General features: G+C 38.7%; 1 protein-coding gene across 4 annotated transcripts in view; it reads left to right on the forward strand.

The window, feature by feature from the left end:
* The window catches only part of THRB (thyroid hormone receptor beta), a 156,759-nt gene that overhangs the window by 103,900 nt on the left and 31,311 nt on the right, over positions 1-21,548 (forward strand). For 3 of the 4 annotated variants that reach the window (XM_058421012.1, XM_058421010.1, XM_040066839.2), the window contains one exon: positions 2,604-2,668. In XM_058421012.1, the coding sequence (XP_058276995.1) occupies positions 2,662-2,668 (7 nt within the window). In that variant the 5' untranslated portion in view covers positions 2,604-2,661. Of the gene's footprint in view, positions 1-2,603; positions 2,669-15,616; positions 16,065-21,548 lie in introns of those variants that run through there. The other variant, XM_040066809.2, reaches the window with a different exon arrangement.

The following is a 21,548-nucleotide window of genomic DNA, read 5'->3' on the forward strand; positions in this document are numbered from 1 at the left end:
AGCTGTATTTGCAGACATGCCCGGTCAAGGCAAGGAGGCACGGAGTGACGGGGAAACCCGGGAATGGCGATCCGGGCCGCGCCGCGGGCCGCTCCCGCGCGGCTGCCAGGGGGCGCTGCCGCGCCGCGGGCGGGCTCGGCCGGCGGGAGGGCGGGGAGGCCGCGGCTCCTCCCGGCGCCCCTTCGCTGCAGTGCTCCCCCGTGCCCCTTCCGTGCGGCTCCTCCCGGCGCCCCTTTCCTGCAGTGCTCCCCCGTGCCCCTTCCCTGCGGCTCCTCCCGGCGCCCCTTCCCTGCAGTGCTCCCCCGTGCCCCTTCCCTGCGGCTCCTCCCGGCGCCCCTTCCCTGCAGTGCTTCCCCGTGCCCCTTCCCTGCGGCTCCTCCCGGCGCCCCTTCCCTGCAGTGCTTCCCCGTGCCCCTTCCCTGCGGCTCCTCCCGGCGCCCCTTCCCTGCAGTGCTTCCCCGTGCCCCTTCCCTGCGGCTCCTCCCGGCGCCCCTTCCCTGCAGTGCTTCCCCGTGCCCCTTCCCTGCGGCGCTGCCCTGCACCTCCCGGGCCGGCAGCCGGCTCTGGGTGGGCGCGGGCCATGGCCCTGCCTCACGCCCCGTCTCGAGTAGCGGGGCGCGAAGCGGGCTCGGGGCGTGCCGCCCACACCGCGGGTAGCCGAGCGGGGCCTGAGGTGTGGGAGCGCCCCGGAGGCCGATGGGCTGAGGGGAAGCGGCGGGGCCGCGTCGCAGGTGCATTAATTACCCCGTGCTGCGGCTCACCTGCTTTCTCCTTCGGACCCCTATCTAAACACAACAGTGTTCAGCCCGCTGCTAGGGAAGATACTTATTTCAAGGGAAAGGCTCCCTTATGTGAGGAAACGGTGAGGCAGGGCTCTGGCACTGAATGAATACAGAGAAATAAAATCCACAAGTTTGTTAACAAAGACCAGTTTCCTATCATAAAATGATGATCAGGACGATTTAAGAGAGGTTCTATTTCCTCTCTAAAATGTCACTTCCACACTAACATTAAAAGAGAGGTATTTTCTGTTCACAGAATCAGGAAGGCTGGAGGAGGCCTTTTAGATCATGCAGTCCAAATATCAGCCCAGAGCTAACACAGTAACCCCTAAACCACATCAGCCCAGAACTAACACAGTAACCCCTAAACCACATCATCCAGCACCAGATCCAGATGCCTCATAAACCTCTCCAGGGATGGTGACTCCACAGCCTCTAGGGCAACCTACTCCAGTGCCTGACCGCCCTAACAGTGAAAAGTTGTATGTATTATCTGGTCTGAGTCTTCCCTGTCTCAGCTGAAGGCCATTTCCTCTGGTCCTCTCACTGCCATCACACCTCACTATATTCTCTTTTTGGGGGGTTGTAGAAAGGGATGAGGTTCCCCCTGAGCCTTCTCCAGGCTAAACAATCCCAGCTCCCTCAGCACTTCCTCACAGGTCATGTTATTTTCACAAGCCTTCCTGACCTTTTCTGGACATGCTAGAGCATTTTAAAGTGAAGTAAATCTTACCCAAAACAGTGTTTGAGGTGTGGCCTCACCAGTGCTGAGTACAGGGGAATGTTCCAGAGAGCGTGACTCTGTTCGCAGGCTAGTTTTCCATAGGCATTATTGGGGTCACTTGTAGGCCCGGGATTTCGTACTTAAAAATTCTAATGAGATCTTGTCACTATTCTGGAGTAATGCTTTTAGGATTGCCTCTGCTTGGGTTGGATTGTTGGTGCTTAAAGTAGGGAGCGAGCTGGGATCATCCAGCTGGGCACTATGTTTTTTGGGCAGGGATGGCTGAACAAGGGCATGCTGCCTGTAATGCCTCCCTGTGAAAAACGTGAGGGCTGGTATAAATACCAACACAACTGAAGGATGTTGTCTTAACTGGTATCCATGACTTTCTCTCCTGGTGCTAAATTAGCTTGAAGGTCTTCGATCTTTGCTACCAAACAGAAAAAACAGTATAGTTAGTATGTCAGTGTGTGTATGCCAGATTCAGTTTTTCAAAGCTGCAGATGTCTTGTTAATAAAATAGATGTCATTGTTCAAAAGTTAAGTGTTAAGTACATGTAAATTAGTTTCCTACCATATGAGTAAAATTACTATTTACATCTCAGAACTTTTAAAAAGTCAGTAGACTTTTGGGTTTCAAATGACTGGTGTAAATGTGACAAAGAATTTCTAATTCCTTTGAATCCTCTGTTTTTACTGAACCTGAGAGTAATGGACATATATCATTAGAAACTGTAAAGTATAAACCAGTTAGCTCCTAAGTTACATATGAGACTTATTCTATGAGGTGGGCAGAAGTTTTTATGTTTTTATTTTTTTTCAGCATCAGTATGCATAAACTTTTAGATGATGTTTCCAAATGCCTGTTAACCACAGCACCTCCAGTCCACCATGTTTAGGACTTGATTCACATTTGCTACCTCATGCAGCTAAGCAAAATGCTTTGAATTTAATGTGTTAAGCCATCAGGCATGGACCATGCTATTCAAGATCCAGAAGGTTCCATCTTGGTTAAATGTTAGTGGTGTTCTGCAGATGAAAATTTATGAACATATTACATGGGGTTTTTTCCTTCTTTTTTTTTTTTTTTTTGGCAGGTGACATTGGTGACGGAAGAAGGACAAGAATGATTACATATCCATAACTCCCAGCAGTATGTCAGGTAATCATATTTAATAAGAACATCTGTGCAATATTTCTTGCCTTTCTGGAGTGATTATAAATATTTATTGAAAAATGCTTCTTTAACAGTTTCTGAATTCACTCGTGCTCAGAATGGAAATCTTTCCTCCATCCAGAGCATAGAAATGTGGGACACATAGCAATCTTCCCCAACATTTTTGAAACTTTCATCATCCTTGGTTTGCCTTCCCGCACCTCGTTGTTTTTTGTTCTAAATGCACATCCCAACTTCAGCATTCCTGCTGAAGCTGCCAGCACAGGAACAGTTTCTGCTGAGTATCCTGGCCACAGTTATTTTGTAACATGGACATATCCCCTGAGTGAGTTTCAGAGTGAGACAGTCAAAGTTATTTTTCATAGGTTGCCAAGTACACTTCAGAGGATTATTGACTAGGTCTGCAGGTGGGCTGAAGATCCAGAGCTGACATGACCATTAACCATTTTAGGCCTGCTTAACCATCTTATCCCAGCTACTTGCTAAGCATCTGAAAGGTTATACATAAATTAGCTGTATCAGAACCCCCATGTAGAACAGGGTGTCTAGAAAGACATGCTTACTATGTGGAGATCTTATAGAAGGCGAGAAAATTTCAGAGTTCTAGAATTTGTTCTGGTATGCATCAATTTGCCTAAGAAAATGCTCTACTGATACTGTTTGTCAATGTGTATTTCAACAGCCAAGTGTGTCAATGGGGTCTTTTAAAAACCTACAAAATACAGCATGTGCTACATAGGAAAAATCATCTCTAACAAGACTGTATTCTTGGTGTTCTGCCCAAGGGGCAGTTTATTTTTACTTGACTATGCAGATCAATTTTCTTTTCCCTAGAAGGCTCCCATCCATTTGTACTGGCCAGCAAGGGATAACAGCTCCATTCACCAACAAAGATGGTCTTCTGACTTTAGGTTTCTAGATAAGAGGTAGAGGTACAGAATACTCTGTTTTCTGGAAGAAACAGAGTATTATGTAAATACATGCATTCATAGTAAAACGTATTATTTGAGAATATGAAAAGGTGTGTGATTTTACGGTTTCTTCGCTGCCCATTGAAGCAGAGACAGATATAAGAAGGAAGCAGAGAGCGTTGAAGCATTTTGTGGAATGAAGTGGTATACTGACCCTTGGTTGGTGTGTCAGGCTCTGCCTTAGCATCACTGCCACATGAGGAATGGGAAGGAGTTAGTGTCCTTAGGCTGCATTGGCAGGCCCTGCTACAGTGGTTTTGCATTGTCCTGCAGACATTCTGGGCGTGACGATTTCATTGGCAAATGCCTGTTTTAGAGGAATTTAAAGCACTGGCATGTAACCTGGTCTCTTCCAACTCTCTGTTGTGCTCTTCCTTGTCTCATGCTAAACTGTGTTTTATGGCATTTTACTACAGGGCTTGACCTTGCTGTGGTTTTGGAGGGAGCAGTTAATAGCTTCTGCTGTGTGATGGCAAGAGATGAGGAGGAGATGCAGTGTACCCATTTTGTCCTCACCTGGTCTGTTGGGTCTGTGGCATCCTGAGGAGAGTGGGTTTGTGGAGATTTTCCACTCTAATCAGTCCTGTCTCTCTGGACTTTCCCCTGGCAGGGCAGCTCTGCTCAGAGAAACACAAAGCCTAATTGGAAGGATCTATATTTTCTGCATTTCTTTTGACAGAGGTCAGCAGAACGAATGTGTGTAAAGAAAATTATCATCAAGCAAAGAAAAAAGAAAGTTGAGATGGAGATGACTGTTTGTACAGCTGCAGATGTCCAACAGTTTTCATAATGAGCAGTTCATATCTTCTGTTTCTGGTTATAGAAATGACATTTCCTACATGAGTGTAAATGTGAAGAGAAGCATGGATGAAATGAAAGTCTTTCAAACTGTATAAAAACTTCATAAATACCGTGATCCAGAGCCAGATGAGTCCTTTTCTAATGAATGATAATGGAAGTTTAGATTCTGTTACTGAATCATTGGAATATGGGAGCAGAATCTAATATGAAACCAAACCAGCTAACTAAAATAACAGGCTATATTATTCTGTATTTTTGAAAGATAATTTTTCTCCCCATATGTTATGTTTCTACTGTGGTATGTATTTTCCACTTGTAGGCACAGCCTGAAAGTCTTCAGGTTCTAGTGCAACCTAGAGAAGTTTTTCTGACAGGAGATTGTAGAATTAGACCTTGACAGTAAAACCTTTACTGGTTTAGTACATTTGCAGTTTCCATAAGAAAAATATTTTGAATAATTTGACATCTCATCTTTCAAAATACATACTGGTGTGATTATTTTATGTGCTTCTGGCATTTAAAAGGGAGGATTTTAATAGAGAGTGTTCTAGTTTGCCAAAATTATTTTGGGAATTTCAAACTATGGGTATCATGGAAGGATTTCAGAAACATAGAAGCCCTTACTTAAAAGTTAATAAAATTAAAAAGAGTGAATGTACAAGGTAAAATATTAGCACACAAAAAGCAAAACTGAAACACAAATATTGAATTAATGAAGTCAAAGCTATTCCTTCTTTTCCTTAGAATGCAGTCAGAGTTCACCCAGCAATACAGATAGAGTTAATGAACAACCTAGTATTGAGTTCTTGATATCATAAGAGGCAGACAAGTGAAAAGCTGGACCTACAGGTTTTGTAGACACAGTGTTTGTCAGTATGTTTTTGCAACTCTGCCAGTTCTAGGTGTCAAGACTTGCCTAACCAGTTTTTTTTACACCTAGCACAGATGATGAACAAACATTGAGATAAAGGGATGCTTCAGGAGAAGTGGACATAGTACGTCTTTGAGTATTCTGTTCTTATTAACTGAAGCTTGGTAAAGTAAATAGTTTTCAGGTGAGCCATCACACACACTTTAATAAAACAAGGCAAATCTGAAAGTTTAGCTTTTCTGTTTTGAAACACTGTTTTTATTAAACACAGGCTGTCTTTTGTAGAATCACAGAGTGGCTTGGAAAGGGTTGGAAAGGACCTTTAAAAGTGGTCTTGTCTGACCCCCCTGCAATGAGCAGGGACATCTTCAACTAGATCAGGTTTCTCAGGTGCCTATCCAACCTGATTGTGAATGTTACCAGGGCTGGGGTGCCCCTTCTCTGGGCAACTTGTTTTAACACCTTCATTGTATAAACCTGCCTTATATCTAATCTAAAGCAACACTCTTCCAGCTTAAAACAATTACCCCTTGTCCTGTTGCAACAGGCTAAAAAATTTTACCCATCTTTCTTATAAGCCCCCTTCAGGTACTAAAAGGCCACAATAAAGGCCCCAGAGCTTTCCTTCTTCAAGGCTGAACAGTTTAATCTTTTTCAAGCTTTTGTTACAGGAGAGGTGTTTTATTCCTGTGATGATCTTGGTGGCCCTCCTCTGGACTCACAGGTCCATGTGTTCTGAGGACCCCAGAGCTGGATGCAGTACTCTAGGTGGGGTCTCATGAAAGGGGAATAGAGAGACAGAATCTCCTTAGAGACAGAATCTCCTTTCTTGCTGTGGTGGCCACACTGCTTTGGGTGCAGCCCATGGTGTGATTGGTTTTCTGGGCTGCTACAGTGTTCATCAGCAGTCTTACAGTTGACACCAACAACTGCTGCCCACAGAGTGATGTCTGAGAAAAAAACCTTTGTCAACATTATAAAATTAGTACTGTCTTTGCAATAAGAGCAAGTTCTTTCATGCTCATATATTTGCACAATAGAATACTAAAAAAGTGTTATTTTCTCATTGGGAAAAATGAGAAATGAGAGCACTGTCAAATAAGTATGAAAAATAATTTTAAAAGTTTCTTTCTGTTTTAACATTGTAATGAAGCTTCTGGTTTAGCATCACTATTCACTGGCCACAGCTATCACTGTAGGCTCCCTTCTTTATATTTTCTCCCAAGATGCAGGACAAACCTTGAGATATATTTTCATCTTACTTTATTTACTAGAGTGAAAACTGAAGAAGAAATTCAAGAATGGGTTCTAAAACCTAGAAAATAATATGTTTAGAATACAGTAAATCTCATAATTTTTACTTTCATGGCAGATGAAGAGAGACTAAATAGTGTAATAGTGGTTCCAGTAAAAACTGCAGCAGTTCTTTCACTGATTTCAGTAAGGCCAGCGTTTTACTCTGCTTTTACTTGGCAGCTTCAAAATCAACACGGTCATTGTGCTTCTACTCAAATATCCACACTGTTCTATTTGGTAATGACTGTGAAGTTAGATCAAGATAGGAATTATAATAAAATTAAGTGCTTACATTGGGGAATATAATTTAAATGTCATAAATGCATATTTTCAGCAAGTAGAATTTAATATGCAATGTTTCTCGAAACAGTTCCCTCATTTGGAGAAGAAAATTAATCAGCTTTTGTGCAACAAATCCATTTGAAAACCAGTGTCTGCAAGGGTGTTGCACGTAGTTTCCAAGAACTGGAAAAAATAATAGAATAGGAAAGGTATCACATTTTCTTCATGAGTCTTTTCACTGTCGTGCTCATTACCCTGTAAACTTGACATTAATTCAAGCAGAGAACAGTTTATTGTTAAACATCAGCTGAGAAATTATTTCTCCTGAATTTCTATAATGATTTTCCTAGGATAATTTAATTTGACATACATTACTGTCTGACACTTCTCTGCCTGCCAGACCATGATAAAATTCGACTAACTCAAGTGTATTATTTTTTTTAAGTAATGGACTTTCTAGGAGGACAGTAAATACTTTAATATAAGGTTCTGTTACACCAGGATTCAGCAGCTTTGTAATGAGCTTTTGGGGATTTTCAAAAGGTTAACAAGATTTATATTGTGGGATGTTTTTTGCATGAAGCTATGAATCACTCCATGATGGCTCTTATTACTTAGAAGCGTATTTCTGAAAATGAAGTTAAAAATATCACACTTGCAAAGTTCTAGATTACAGACATTATGGGTTAATTTTACCTTTTTTTTTTTTGGTTCAAAATTTCATATTTTTAAAAGTGCTTTGTAAAAGTGCTATATAAATAAAAAAGCCAAGTAGTCTGGGAAACATTTTGTAATGTTTCAAATTTTATGCAATTCTTTAATATGTTGTCTTTTCTTTCCAACTTACGAAAAGCTGCTGTTTTGTCCACAGAAGTTCACACATTAAAAAAAAAAAAAAAGCTGGGGAATCTCATTAGATTTCACTTTTTTTTTTTTTTTTTTTTTTTTTTTTTTTTTCCCCCGTAACAGTATGTTTTTGTTTTGTGGCATTTGCTAGCTATTTTAAGTACATTTCACTATGTTAATGCTGATAATTTTTTTTCTATTTTGTTGTTAATGATCTATCAGTTTATTTAGTCCCTTTCTTTAGTAGTTTTATTTAAACCAGATCTGTTTCTTTTGCTAACTCATTTTTCTGGAAGTTGTTTCGGATGGGAGCAGACTGTTGTGTTTGAAATTTTGAGTAATTCTTGGACTGTGTAGCTGTGTTTCACTACTGGCATCCAGTTAGGAGGACTGCAAAGTGTTGTCAGTATAAAATGTACTTGTTCGTTTTGCATGCAAGAAGTTTTTAGAGTAGTTATTTAAAAGGAGTAAAGTGTCCTTCTGTTTTTTCTAAGTCTTCTCCAATAGTTTATAAAATAAAGCACTTTGCTCTGCTTGCCACGGGAATTGCAGCCTGCCATTTTATGATCTTCAAAAGTCTTACTATAGCTGCTGTTTAGTTCTTCTGATAACTGTGTCAGAGCAATGAACCTACAACCCTTGACCTTGGTATTGATCCCTATATGTAGAGAGGACTGTAATTTTTTTTTTTTTTTTTTTTTTGTGTGTGTGCTAATTATAAAGTTGTTGATAAGCTGTAGGATCAATCCAATCAGGCATTTTCCAGTTATTTCCATATAAAAATACCTTTTGCATTCGCTAAATGCACTTCTCATTATGTTCTTTAAAAACATCAGATTTGCTACAGTGCTTATCGTAAAAGACAAACACTTAAGGAAATGTGTAAATGTTGCCATACACAAAGGCCTTTCACTATTGCTTTGTTGCATTTCTGAAACTGGTTTAGACCTGTACCAAGCAAGTTAAAAGAATTCTCTCCTCACATCCAAGTTTGTCTTTTTACTGAAGAAGCTTTGGCTGCATTGTTTGGGCGAACTTTATTTGTTTATTTACCTTTTTTGTCTTTAACAAATTACATATTTGTCAAGACTGCTAGTTTTGGTACCTTTGCTTGTTTTACCTGGCTATTCCTCAAACCTTGGTCCTTCAATGGGAGGTGTTATTTCAAGATAATGGCTATCTCTTAAAGCAGTTTTAGAACCAAAATAACTTGAACTGTTTCACCACCTTGACAAAAGAAAAAGCGGCAAAGGTGTGCATGTATCCCCAGGATTTTTGTTAGCAAGCAGCAGCCAAATATACTGTCCACTACCCACTGGGAAGAAATGGAAAGTCTAATGAGAGAGTACGGAAAGGCCATGTGAATTGATTTGAAAGCTCATGAGGAAAGTAAAGTTCAGAATCAGGATTTTAGGAAAATGTGGCAGTGATCTGAAGTGATTTGTGAAAGTGATTTGAGTGATTTCCTAAATGGTTTCACAGTAACTTACTTGTTTTTAAAGATCTGGTTTATATATTTTGAGCCATATTCTGAAAATGGTATTTTGTCTTCTCACTTTTATTTTAATAGGTTCCCAGGCACTACAGGAATTATCTAACACAACATGAAGAGAGTAAACATCCATTAACATTCCCTTATTCACACAAACAGTAGTCTGCAAAATGAGCCCCGGAGAGGTGGATTGGTGTCTGTGGGGAATTAAATCAATATTGTTTTAAAACAAACAGAGAGAAATGGTTCTGCACATGAAGAGACAGACACTGGGATTCCTTGCTAGAGATGTACACAAGAGTAGACTGGGCTGTAGTTCAAAGAGAGGTCCACTCAGTATTGCTGCCGTACAGAAAGGCCACAAGGGCTCAGGCAGTCCCCTGGGCTGAGGAGTAGCTGGGGATTGAGAGACTCTTGGCTGAACTCTCATATGTGCTTGCTTTGTTCTTACTCTTTCCTGGGTTTCCACTTACGACTCCTGTTGGAGAACAGCAGCCAGGTGAGCCCTGTGGTTCAGGTATATCTTCTTCTCAGAAAAACTCCCTCCCATGTGTCACGCGAAACTATGAGAGCAAAGCATGCAGTTAACATCTACGTGGCTGTATTGGTTAGCACCACTGTTCTAGTTCCATGGTGTGTACTGGTATTTTACTGCTTTTCCCCATACAGATAGCTTTGGTCATTCTTTTCTTTTGGTAAGCTTGTTTTATATGTAGCTGCTACAAGATTCCATATTGGTCTATACAATTCCTGTTCATTTCTAAAAGGACAGGTCTTCAGAAAGCTCTTTACATACCAAAACCCTGGACCCTGAACCATTTGCTTCTCTGTGCTCAGAACCTGCCTCTGGTTACAGATGAACTGTCATGTTCTTCTGGGTATTCTTTTTCTCTGATTGATTTTTTCTCATGTTTAGAAATTTGAGCATAATGTCAACCCCAGCTCTTGATAAGTATATGTGTAATATTACTTTAAAATTTAATGGAAATTTGGCATGTTTTTAAAAAGTGATTGCCCTGATTCACAGAGGAGCTCATTAAGAAATATCAAGAACAAGTATAAAGCTATTACACTGTTCATTACAAGTTTCCTAATATTGGCTTTTCTTGCACATTAGAAACTGTTTACAAAGTTTATTGTAATTATCTGTGCACTCTTCTTTCATGGTGATTTAATACTTGTCCAAAAGATTGGAAATGTTGAAATTTAATCTTGAAGTCCATATTCTAAAATGTGATAGTTAAATGTTTTATAACATTGCCCCTGCTAAAGCAAGTAGCAGGACAACAGTCCTGGATTAAATAACCCTGGCTGTTTACTTCCACAAGCATATACATACACACATGTTTCTGAAATATTGAAAACCACCTAATGGTTTCAGTAGACATTGCTAGTTCTACCAGCTACAGTTCATTTCACTCTTCAATTTTTTTTCTTATAGGCACTGTAATTTTTATATTTTAAAAATTTAGGAAAGAAATTGCATGTTCTCAAAGATTTTATTTAGCACATTTACAGAGGCAGAATTTGCATATTTAAGAAGAGTCTGGCTAGTCTGTGTAAGCTGGGCTCCATCCTTCTGCTTATTCAATGATCATATGAGCCTAGTTTAAAAGTTGTGAAACTCAGTTGTGAAGTGTTTCCCTCTTTTAAAAGGAAGCATAAAGAGAAAATGCTATCCTTCTTTGGGGGGGGAGAAAATGGAAGGATGGGAGAGAAAAGAGGAAGAGGAGAGAAACAAAATAAAGAGAGAAAATAAAGTGCTGTGAACTGGCAGCAAGATTAATGAAAAGAAATGAAACCTTAGCCTTGTCTGGCACAGATGATTTTGTCTTTCCCAGCACAAACACACATGAAAACTTTACGTGCTCTTATAGTTACTTTGTGGGGTTTAAAGTGATGGAACAAAGTATTAATCAGGTGTTAACTTTAATGGAAATGTGTCCTTTAGTTGTAGCTTGGTTGCTTTTTTCTTTTTTTCTTTCAAGTCATCAAGTGAAAATCCTCAAGTGTTATTTGACTGGGTCTATACAAAACTAGGCTGCTTCATCAACCTGCTGTGCATCCCTCAGTCCTAATCCTGATTACACTTGCCTTGGTTGATCTCTCTGAAGCCAACCCACTTCAGTGTCCTTATATGCCTGCATGCTTCAGTGGGAAAGCAAAAAACAAACCTTTGAAGTGCTTGTTGTCTTCCCTGCTCTTTTTTCAGTAAATATCAAATATCCAAAAAGGCAAAACTTTATTATGTACGTTTTACAATCAAGATGATGACACTTCAGAGATCTCCAAGTTGCTTTCCTACTTGCCACTATTTTGATCAGCTGCAAATTGAAATACTGTATAGAGAGAATTTTCAGTAGAAATTCTTCTGTGAGCAGTTTTGAAATGAAGAATAACTTCTTGCTGTTAGAGGAAGTGTCTTTGTAACTGGGAAAATAGCAATCCTCTGAAATCCCAGAACTGCTAATTTACCTTTTGCCTAAGTGACAGCCTGTTGCTGAGGGTGAAAAATAAATGTTTGCACTCCCCCCAAAAGTGTGAGCAATGTAGTCAGTCTCTGAGGAGCATGGCCTGATTGCCTGTGTGGTCACAGAAGCTTTCATCACCAATGGATCTAGCTGTTAACTGGAGCTACTGTGGTATAAAGCAGAAATAATAATAATGGTAATGCAAATCCAGCCTTGATTGGAACAGGGCGGATCCCAAGCAAGGAAAATTAGTGTTGCTCTCAGGGCACAGCAGGGGGATTTTAGTGCAGTGCCTGTAAGGTTGTTTGTGAGCATGGGGAACATACACTCTTTTCAGTGTGATTTTGGTCCTACTTTGTGCACTCTGAGTTTTTGTCAGGATCAGAGTTCAGGGTTGGTATACATCTCATTCCAGCAAGAAACACCGTCCTCCTGGCTGGCTGGCTACCATCTTCCGTCTTTCTGGAGGAACAACTTAATGCCTCTCTTCACTTGAGTTGTACTGAAAATGGGAGAGCTTTTTGTGTATTGCTTCTTTGACCACTCTTGGCAGATACTAGTAGAGAATTGGGGGGGAAAAACCCACATCACTGAGTTGAAAACAAATTAATTGTTCCATTTTTTTTTTTTTTAGTCCTTTATATACTGACATTCAGATAACACTGCATGTCTGAGAACAGGCCAACCTTTACAATTATCCATTAAGGAGTATTTGGTTTGGCCTGTAATAAAGGAATTCTGAGGGATTCCCATTGCCTATCCTTTTAATTAAGTTTAATGGGCAGTTCTTCTGCTAAAACTTTTCTTCTGTAAAAACAAACTTCCCTTTAAAAAAAACTTCTGATGGGAATTTGAGTAAGTCTTTTGACCTGTTGAGATGCCTGTTATTGCTACAATGTGCATTTCTGAAATTGCTTGATGATTCCTTGATGAGAAGAGCTCTGGCCTTGCTTGTTAGTACCTCAACTCTGAAACAGGGCCTGTAGTTTTAGTCATAGTTCATCCCAATAGGTTGTACTGCTTCCTGCCTTGATAATAGCCATTTTAACAGTAGCTAGAGGGAGAAATGCTTCTCTTACAAGTAAGGGCTTGAGACAAAATTACATTATCATCCTTTTTCAAAGATTTTGGGTTGACAAGACCAAGAGCAGATGCAGGAGATTCCATATGTGTTTTTTGTTTGAAACAGGAAAAGAACCCTTGAGAAATTCAGGCAGTATGTTAGAACCAATGGAGTAGAATAAATAATGTACTCCTCTTATGAAACTAATTTAACATTATAATAAGATGAATGGTAATTTAAGACATAAATATCTGCTGTGCCGCAGTATATGAAGTACAGGAAAAGGAGACAAAATACAAGAGCCTTCAGTGGTAGTTCCTTGCAACTGAATCTTTGACTAGCAAAACTTGAATGTGAAATGTCCCTGGTGACTGAGGAGAATTTGTGAAATAAAATGGAAACTTGTAAAATTAAATGAATCGTAGCTAACATGGCAGACAAAATAGTGAGATAAATTTCAGAGGGAACTAAAAGGAAAAGAGAGGATATAGCTTCTTAATGTTTGGCTAGCCATGGTTAACTCTGCCTGGGTAAATTCCAAAGGATGGAAACTGTAATAGAATAAATTTCTCCTCATAGTTTAAATGTGTCTATAATCATATTTGAAACTTCCACAGATGCTTTGCAAATAAAGAAATTGGAAAATATGTTTTGATTTTATTTTTTAAGTTATGAAGGGTTTTGGAGTTCCTGTTAAAGGTAAAAATCTGTAAGCCTTGTGTGACACCCTCTCTGAATACTTGGGGAACAGAATTTTTACCATAGTCATGAATGTATGGGTTTTAATTAAAGTCAAAGTTAAGACAAATCCTCGTAGGCTAAAAGACAGCAAAGATGGCCTTTCATATCAAAGATAAATTTGGAGAAAAGATATAGAAATTTTTGCCTAATGAGAATGAACAGCCTGGATTATGAATCACCGATCTTGAGGACTAATAGCAAGACCTGAGTAACTAAGCATATAACTGACTTTTCTAAACAAGGTCAAGAATTGTGTTGCATCACTGGCCTGCTCAAGGAGCTGACAAAGCATGGATCTATTTATGAGTGTATTATAGAAATACCTATATTTTTAATATAAATGTTGCATATGCCTGACTCTCGCATTTTGTGAAGATGCAATATCATCCATGTAGGGAGATAATTAGGGTGTGAAGGAACTCAAGGGAGAGTAGACTTGGACTGAACCATGTACACTGTTCAAGGTTATGCAAAGTCTGGGGGAAGGGTGAGTTGTAGTGCACAGTTCACCATTGTGCCACAGAAAACGAAGTGTCTACATTCAGATCTTAGAGGGAAATTCTCAGCTCCCAGAGGGCCTTATCAAAGAAAGCCTATCTCTCCCTCTGAGCTTAAATTTTTGAAGTCAAGGGAATATCAAAGTGTTCAAATTACGAAAAAAGTTTTACATTCGGTTCTTTTATATTTTTATAAATTGCCTAGTATTTCTGGGTTACTTTCACAATTCTGTTTTAAACCGATTATCCTCCTACAAGTGATATTCTCTTGCCATATTACCTGCATGTAGAATTAGTTTTTAATTTTACTTAGAAGATGAAGTCTGAACTAAGAGCAGATATGTAAAGCTAGAAGTAGGTAAGGGTAAATTATGTAGGTAACTTACCTTCCCTTTGCGTTGAAGTCCATGATGCCAAGTACTTTCTCAAATTTCTGTTATTGATGTCCAGCTGAGATACAGTTAGCAGAAGAAATGGACTTGTAGCTGCAAATGTCAGGTGAGCTTTTATTCCTAGCAGAAAAGAGGTGTTTACGTCTAACATTAAATAATATATTGAGGAAAGCTGTGTGTACATACAGGAATTTACATAAGATAACAGTACTTAAAACCAACCATGATTAAGTTTTATCAATTTGTCCTGTATTAACAATATTCCACCTAAGAGAAGTCCTAATACAAAGGATTCAGAAACAGCAATATTATGATAGATCAGGTAACTGAAATCCCAATTTACTTTGAATCTTTTTTTTCTGGAAATTAATGACTTGGCATGCACTTACTTACTAATATGTTACTTTACTGAGTGAAATGGATGTAAAACTAACTCTTAGCTTGATTAGAACAGCAGAATCTTACTATGATTAAAACCACTGTGGGTATCAGTCATCAAATGTCTGGAATTTGCTATTTTCTTTATGCAAGTTAAACAGCTATTTCGTATTTGAATTTTGTTACATGTAATATTAAATAAAATAATTTCTTTAAATACAGAATATGATCTTTGATGGGTCATTTCCACCGAATTTAGTTTTGCTGCCCAGAAATAGAAATTGGGCTATATTTTGTTTTGCAAATTTGTCAGCTAGTGGTATCTCAGTTTCTTCCATACCAAAGAATAAGCAATGACCAATTAGATAAAATCATGCAGCTTTGGTATTGTTCACTATCCACGCTGGAGCCAAGTGTCCATGCTCCTGTGATAAAATTAGCATCTCTGATACTCCACTGTGACCGCAGGCAGAGAAAGGCAGTAGGTAGCAAAAGCGGAACTGCTAAGCATGCCCACATAAGAATGTCACACTTAGGTAACAGAGTGTCCCTCAGGTCAGCCTACGATAAGAGCAAAGTCAAACAAGGCTGAATCCTTGATGTTTTGTGTTTTAAGTATCTGAAAATTGTTCACGACCAGCCTCGACCTACAAGACCTCAAATGATCATATGAGCAAGGCAATAAATCGGTGGTAACTTGCCCTGGGGCCCATGTTGTAGTTGTGATGTTGTGAAAGTTACATCTAGCGTTAGCCTGTCCACATAGATCTGCCTGCTTTTTCAGGATTCTCAGACAGGAGAATTTTATATTCACTTTTACCGAAGGGGAACTATGGTGGCTGAATGGGCATGGCTGAAAGGTTCGGCATCGTATCAGTGCAGTCCAGTGGAGATGCACGGGAATATCACAGCATCAGGAGAGCTGGGGAACCACTTGCTTTCCAAAACTCCACACCTGAGCAAGATTTTGGCAAAGCCAACAGTTTGTAGCCCTGCAGTATTTGCCAAGCATCCAGGACGTGGCCTCCTGTTGTGGGACAGACTGATTCACCTTCCTGACAGAAATCAAAAATGGAATGTAGTAGGCATAACAGAAAATCCTTTCTATAGGAAAAGACACTTCAAAAATTATGATATCCAGAGGAATGGACACCAGCTTCCGCAATGCCTACATGCTTCAACTTGGACTAGTACAATTTCACAGCCAGGCCATACAAAAGCAAACTTTCAGATCATGTCAAGTGTCCAGGAATACCAAAAAGAAGAAAAAAAATGCAAAGGTAACTGACGTCATGCAGAGCTCAGCAAATGCTTTATTTAGTAAAAAACAAAACAAACCCAGGTTATGTCTTTGTTTACTGTCAGGGGTTTGGCCATTGGTAAAAGCATTAATATGTGGGGATGTTTTCTTGCTACCAATCTTTTTTGAATTTTTTTTTTTTTCATCAGTGGTAATTGTGGTTTTCAGTTTTCTCTTCTATAAATTTAGTAGCTTTGTGAAGAGCCCTTATGACAGTGTGATGAGTACTTATTGGGCTTTTCTGCATGACACCTAATACAAAATAATATCTCTTATTTTAGAGCTTTTAAAAAGTATTTATCTCTCTTTATGATCTTTATAAGCTGATCAAAAATCTTTTCAGAACCTGGCCTTTTAAAATGAAGTATATCTTTGATACATCAAAAATGAAAAGACAAAAGAAAGCCATCTTTTCTACTTTCAGGGTGTTGAGCTCTCACCTGTGACTGTGTTGTTTGCCTTCTTTCTTGTTATTAACCATACCCAAAGCCTCAGTAAGTGTGTGTACAGAGCTCTTGTTAGGACTTCTTGTTAGGAATATTCTCTGCCTCACTAGTCAGGAGAATAAACCATTTTCTCTGAGGTAGATTGTTTTGTTCACATCAGCACAGCATTGAAGGAATTCCTTTTAGGAATCACAGTTGCTAAGGTATTAGCAAGAATGTACTGCTTTAGTTATTCTTATTCCTCTTTAAACTTGGATAAATAGTTCTTCATTGCTCTTTGCCTAAAAAATAATTTCTGTGTGTTGGGAAGGGGGAGATTACAAGTTGTTTTCTTTTACTTAAGTCTTGCGTCACTCCAGGAAGAAAGATTACAGTGTCAGGCAGGATATCACCTCATGAAAAAGTTAAACTGGTCTAAGTACCTGATTTCTTTAGATTTAGTTGTGCTTTACCTCAGAATGCCTCTTTGCTAACAGATGTCAGGTGTTGATCGCTTTAACGTCTTACTAAGGGCTGTCAGGAGGCTACCAAACCCAGACAGTCCCATCCAGGAGCCTGTTAATTATGTTATGTCAAGCTAAATTAGCCTGTTTTCTGCTTGGCTTTATTTTTGAACAAATGAAACTTCTTACCTTGATGTTTTCATGTGAAGTTGAGGCAGGGAATGACTCAAAAAAAGTACATGTTTTAAGTATTGGCCATTACTTTCTCGAGAGATAAGCTCTGTAATTAACTGATGTCTGCTAACAGGGTCTTCCAATTATGATATATGGGGAGGCTTAACAAACTAGGTTGTCTGGGTCGCAGGTCTATAATTACTCCTTGTAATATTTGTTCAGGGGCCGTCTTAAAAATTGTTAAAACTATTCAAGAAATTTTTGTGGCTGTTTGTTGACCAGCGTCTCAAGGAGCAAACAGTCTGGTCCTGACAAGACTGTGTGCTACCTAGCTGAGTTGTAAATAGTGCAAGAAAAAGCAAGCACAAACCCCGGAGGAGTCCTGATCAGAAAAGAGCAAGCTCCTTTCTCTTTTTACCAAATTTATTCAAGGTGTCAAAAATATTTTGAGGGGTAACTGGAATTGTAGTGAATCTGAACGTTTAAATATAAACTATGACATTCTTTGTTATTCAAGCAGACTAATGAGTCTGAAGTATTTCAATAAAAGGCATATCACACTGGCATTTTATGAGTCACAGACAAATTTAGTGTCATGTCATAACCAAGGTACAGTGAGTTTTGTGAGAGGAACAGTTTCAGAGAAATAACCAACTTGGTACACATGGAGAAAAGAGGTGTGCTGTTGTCTAAGTAAAATTTTCCTCTGGTTTGTACCACAGGGCAGCTAGTTTGAATCTTGTTGCATCTATTGCAAACCCAAGGCAATAATTTTATGTCAGAAAAATTTAGCTTTTTTTTTCCTTCAACTTTCCTATTATAAACATAGTATAGACAAAATGATGTGGTTTTTAATGTCTTATCTTCCACTGAGACATACTTCAGGAACTGTCAAATGCTTTTGTGACTTATCAGCACTAGAATTCCATAATCCTACCTACCTTACAACTTAGTCACAAGTAGAGTTTTCAAAATAAGATAAACGCTATGAAGAGTTAATTTTCTTTTCTTGTAAGTGCTTGTTGTTATTTTGGATTCTGATGTCTGAGGTTTTCTTAGATTAATCTCTAACAGTAAGTTTGCATAGTCATAGTTTTGATGCCCCATTTTGAGTCTTTGGTCTTAGTTCGTAAAGTGAATTAATAAGGTGGTGCAAATACATACATTAAAGAGAGATGGTAACTCATGTGGGCACTGAGATAGTTGTATTTGACTACTTATGCGTGTTGTAAAGCCACATTAGTAGTTTTGCTCAAAAGCTGTTGCAGTTTTCAGTGTATTTTCCTTATGATATGAGATCTGGGATGTAGCCCATGTTATGAAAGTACAGATTTGTGTTTGCTCAAAAAGCAGTGATCTAATTTCTCTTTTTTTTTCCCCCAAAGCATCAGAGGTGGCTGAGACAACTCAGGCAACAATAAAATCTATAAATAGGAAATATAACAATTATTTTGTAAAGTGTAAAAATTTGTTTTACAAAACTAGGAACTGATAATACAGACATACAAAACTGTTAGGAATTCAGAACAGTGTTTAATCTTTGCAACTACATGTTTAAATGTGCAAAATTTTTTTACTAAAACCTGGATTTCTATTCATCTTTATGCATGAAGTCTCTGAACAGCAACCAACATAAGATCCTTCCATTTGGTCCTTCCAAAGTGGCACTTTGCCCTGACTGATTTGAACGCTCTGCAATACCACCCACGTACCAACACTGCCGAATCTTTTAGAACAGCATGCAGGGGCTCTATCTGCAGCATTGTGATACCCAGGACTCTAGACCAGGGGTGCACAGTTTGGAAAAAGTCAGGAGAATAGGACTCTTGCAGGTAATGTTCCGCAGCAGATAAATTGCACTCCATGATATTTCTTTTTTCTGTGTCAGGGACTTCTGTTGGTTGGGCTGTAGCATCTTGAGGGTCATCCACTGGAGTTTTGTCTTTCCTTAACATTTCTGTGGGTTCATTGTGGTGGGTTTTGTAACCAAGTTAAGTCACAAGAGAAGTAAGTGCATCTTAATGGGGGTATTTCATTGTTTGTAATTAAAAGTCATAGTCACAATTTGTAAAACAGGATTTAATGAAGAGCTGAATGATGTAGTGTAAGGCAGTCTCTTCTGCAGACTCCCCCTTTCAGGCATTCTCAGCCTGATTTCTGCCTACCCAGTTAATATCGGTGACTGCACTAGTCTTACTTCTGATTTACACCAGGGTGAATGTATAAAAACCTTTGGGGTATTTCAGGCACGTTTTCAACATGTAATTCCTGCCTTTTTTAGAACAATGGACTAACACCTTAGGCTATGAGATGTTTCAGTTTTGGGTCCTCTGCTGCTACAGTATCTGCAAAATATCAGTTTTAACCCTGGCCTGTTTGCTTGAATTGAAGGGCTTATTCTGATGGTGACTGACTTCCATGTGTTCACATAATCAGACGTGTGAACTAATAAAACTCCAAGTGTGATATTACATTGCTGGAGGCAACAAAAGCTCATGACATGATGTAAAGACATGAATATTCAAATCAGAATACAAAACAAAGAAAAACTGTTAATATTATTCTACTCCACTTTCAGACTTTTGATAAAAACACTGTCTGTCTTGTATTAGACAATTTACTTCAAAGGCATACATGAAACAAACCTACGGGATTGGACCCTAAAAGATTAAAATGAAAATATTTTTGGGAATATTTCAGTTTTTAAAATCTTTGCAGTGTTCTTTGAACTGATTTGTTTCCAAGGGAACAACAATCTGCGAAGCTTTAAATCTCTTTAATATTAGCGTATCACAGGTAAGGAAGCCACATTCCCTGGCAGCGTTCATCTTTTTTTGTTTATTTGTTTGTTGGAAAAGTCTTACATTCATTTTGCATTTTTCCTCATCCTTCAAAGTTTCATGTAATTTAATTTCCTTGTGGTATTAAAGAAACTCTTGGCAAAAATAGTACAGGTGACACATTTTTAAGCATTATTGATATAGGAATAGAAAATAAGAAATGTTTGAGGGTTTTATTTTGGAACAGAAGGTAAGTCACAGGTTGTGCCATGTTGAAATACCATTTCCTTACGTGCAATGCTGGCTGGAACAAGTTTTTCAGTAACAAACCTAAATCCAGTCACAGGCAGAAAAAACAAGAGAAGAAAAGATTCATGGGCAATTTGCTGGCAAAGCAAATCCACATGGGAAAAAATCTCACAAAAAATTTAAAGCCCAGCTCTCCAAAGCTTTTCTGGGTGGTGTAAAAGTATCTAGGTATTGTGCTCTCCTAACCTGTAAAACACAGCCTCAGCTCTGTGGGAGATCTACATAAATTCCTGTTGGTGGTACAGGGGGTCTTTTTGTGGCAAATGAACAACCCAGGTACTGTACTTGGGAATGTTTTATTGGGAATGTGGAGAAGCAAACTCAACAAGCTGTATGTGTAACGTACACTGCGGTATTACCAACCCATCACCTCCGTGGGAATGGTTTGGAAATACCGGTATAAACTATTGCAGAATTTCTTGAAGGAAAATTTCTTGAAGGAAGCACAGGCGTTTTTTTATGAAGTGCTGAACACCCATTATTGAAAAATCAGATCCTTCATGAGACATGCTTTTTATCACAGAAGAACTCACTATTTGTAAAATCTAGATGATGTGCCTGAACTAAAATGAAAATTAATTTTTATTGTGTGCTTTTTCACACTGTATTTTACAGCAGTGTTTGTTGAGTTAGATGATGGTAACTGAATGAGGGTTCATTAGGGTTTTACTTGTTGGATTTCGGTAATTGTGGTCTTAAAGAAATAAAATGTTTAAATTGTTAGAGTTTTAGCAGAACAAGTTCATTTTGGAGGCAACTTCATTGACTTCAGTAGCACTGAACTCAATAGAGTTCAGTTTGACTTACTAAATGTGTTATTATTTTTTGAGTGAGTTAGTAAGAAATGTGTGTTAAAGATGCTTCTTCTATAGTTAGAGGGTTAAGAAGAACGCCAAATATGAATTTTAACTTCTCTAATCATTGATTGGAAGGACTTGTCCTGGATTTAGTAGTTAATTAGACATTACTTGGAAATGCTGCTTATTTAGATAGGTTAGTTACGATTATATGTTGGAAGGGAAAATCTTTCTCTGTTGACTGGTTTTTTTAGTCTGAAATATTAGCAATATCAGATAGGGAAAAATATGGATATGTCATGCCCAGTTCTTACCTATTGCACTGAACTTTAGAGGACTATTTGAGAGTATGTTCATTAAGATTGTTAGATGTATGCTTAAGGTTCTAGAAGAAAAAGGGCCAAGTTACATGGTAATGTTGGCAATCATTCAATTTAAAATAAGTGAAATAAAAAAGGTCTCATTATGAAATCAGTAATAACTCAGCTCCCTAATAATAAGAACATATATTAGAA

The sequence above is a fragment of the Hirundo rustica genome, chromosome 1 (assembly GCF_015227805.2).
Source record: "Hirundo rustica isolate bHirRus1 chromosome 1, bHirRus1.pri.v3, whole genome shotgun sequence".
Lineage (NCBI taxonomy): Eukaryota > Metazoa > Chordata > Aves > Passeriformes > Hirundinidae > Hirundo > Hirundo rustica.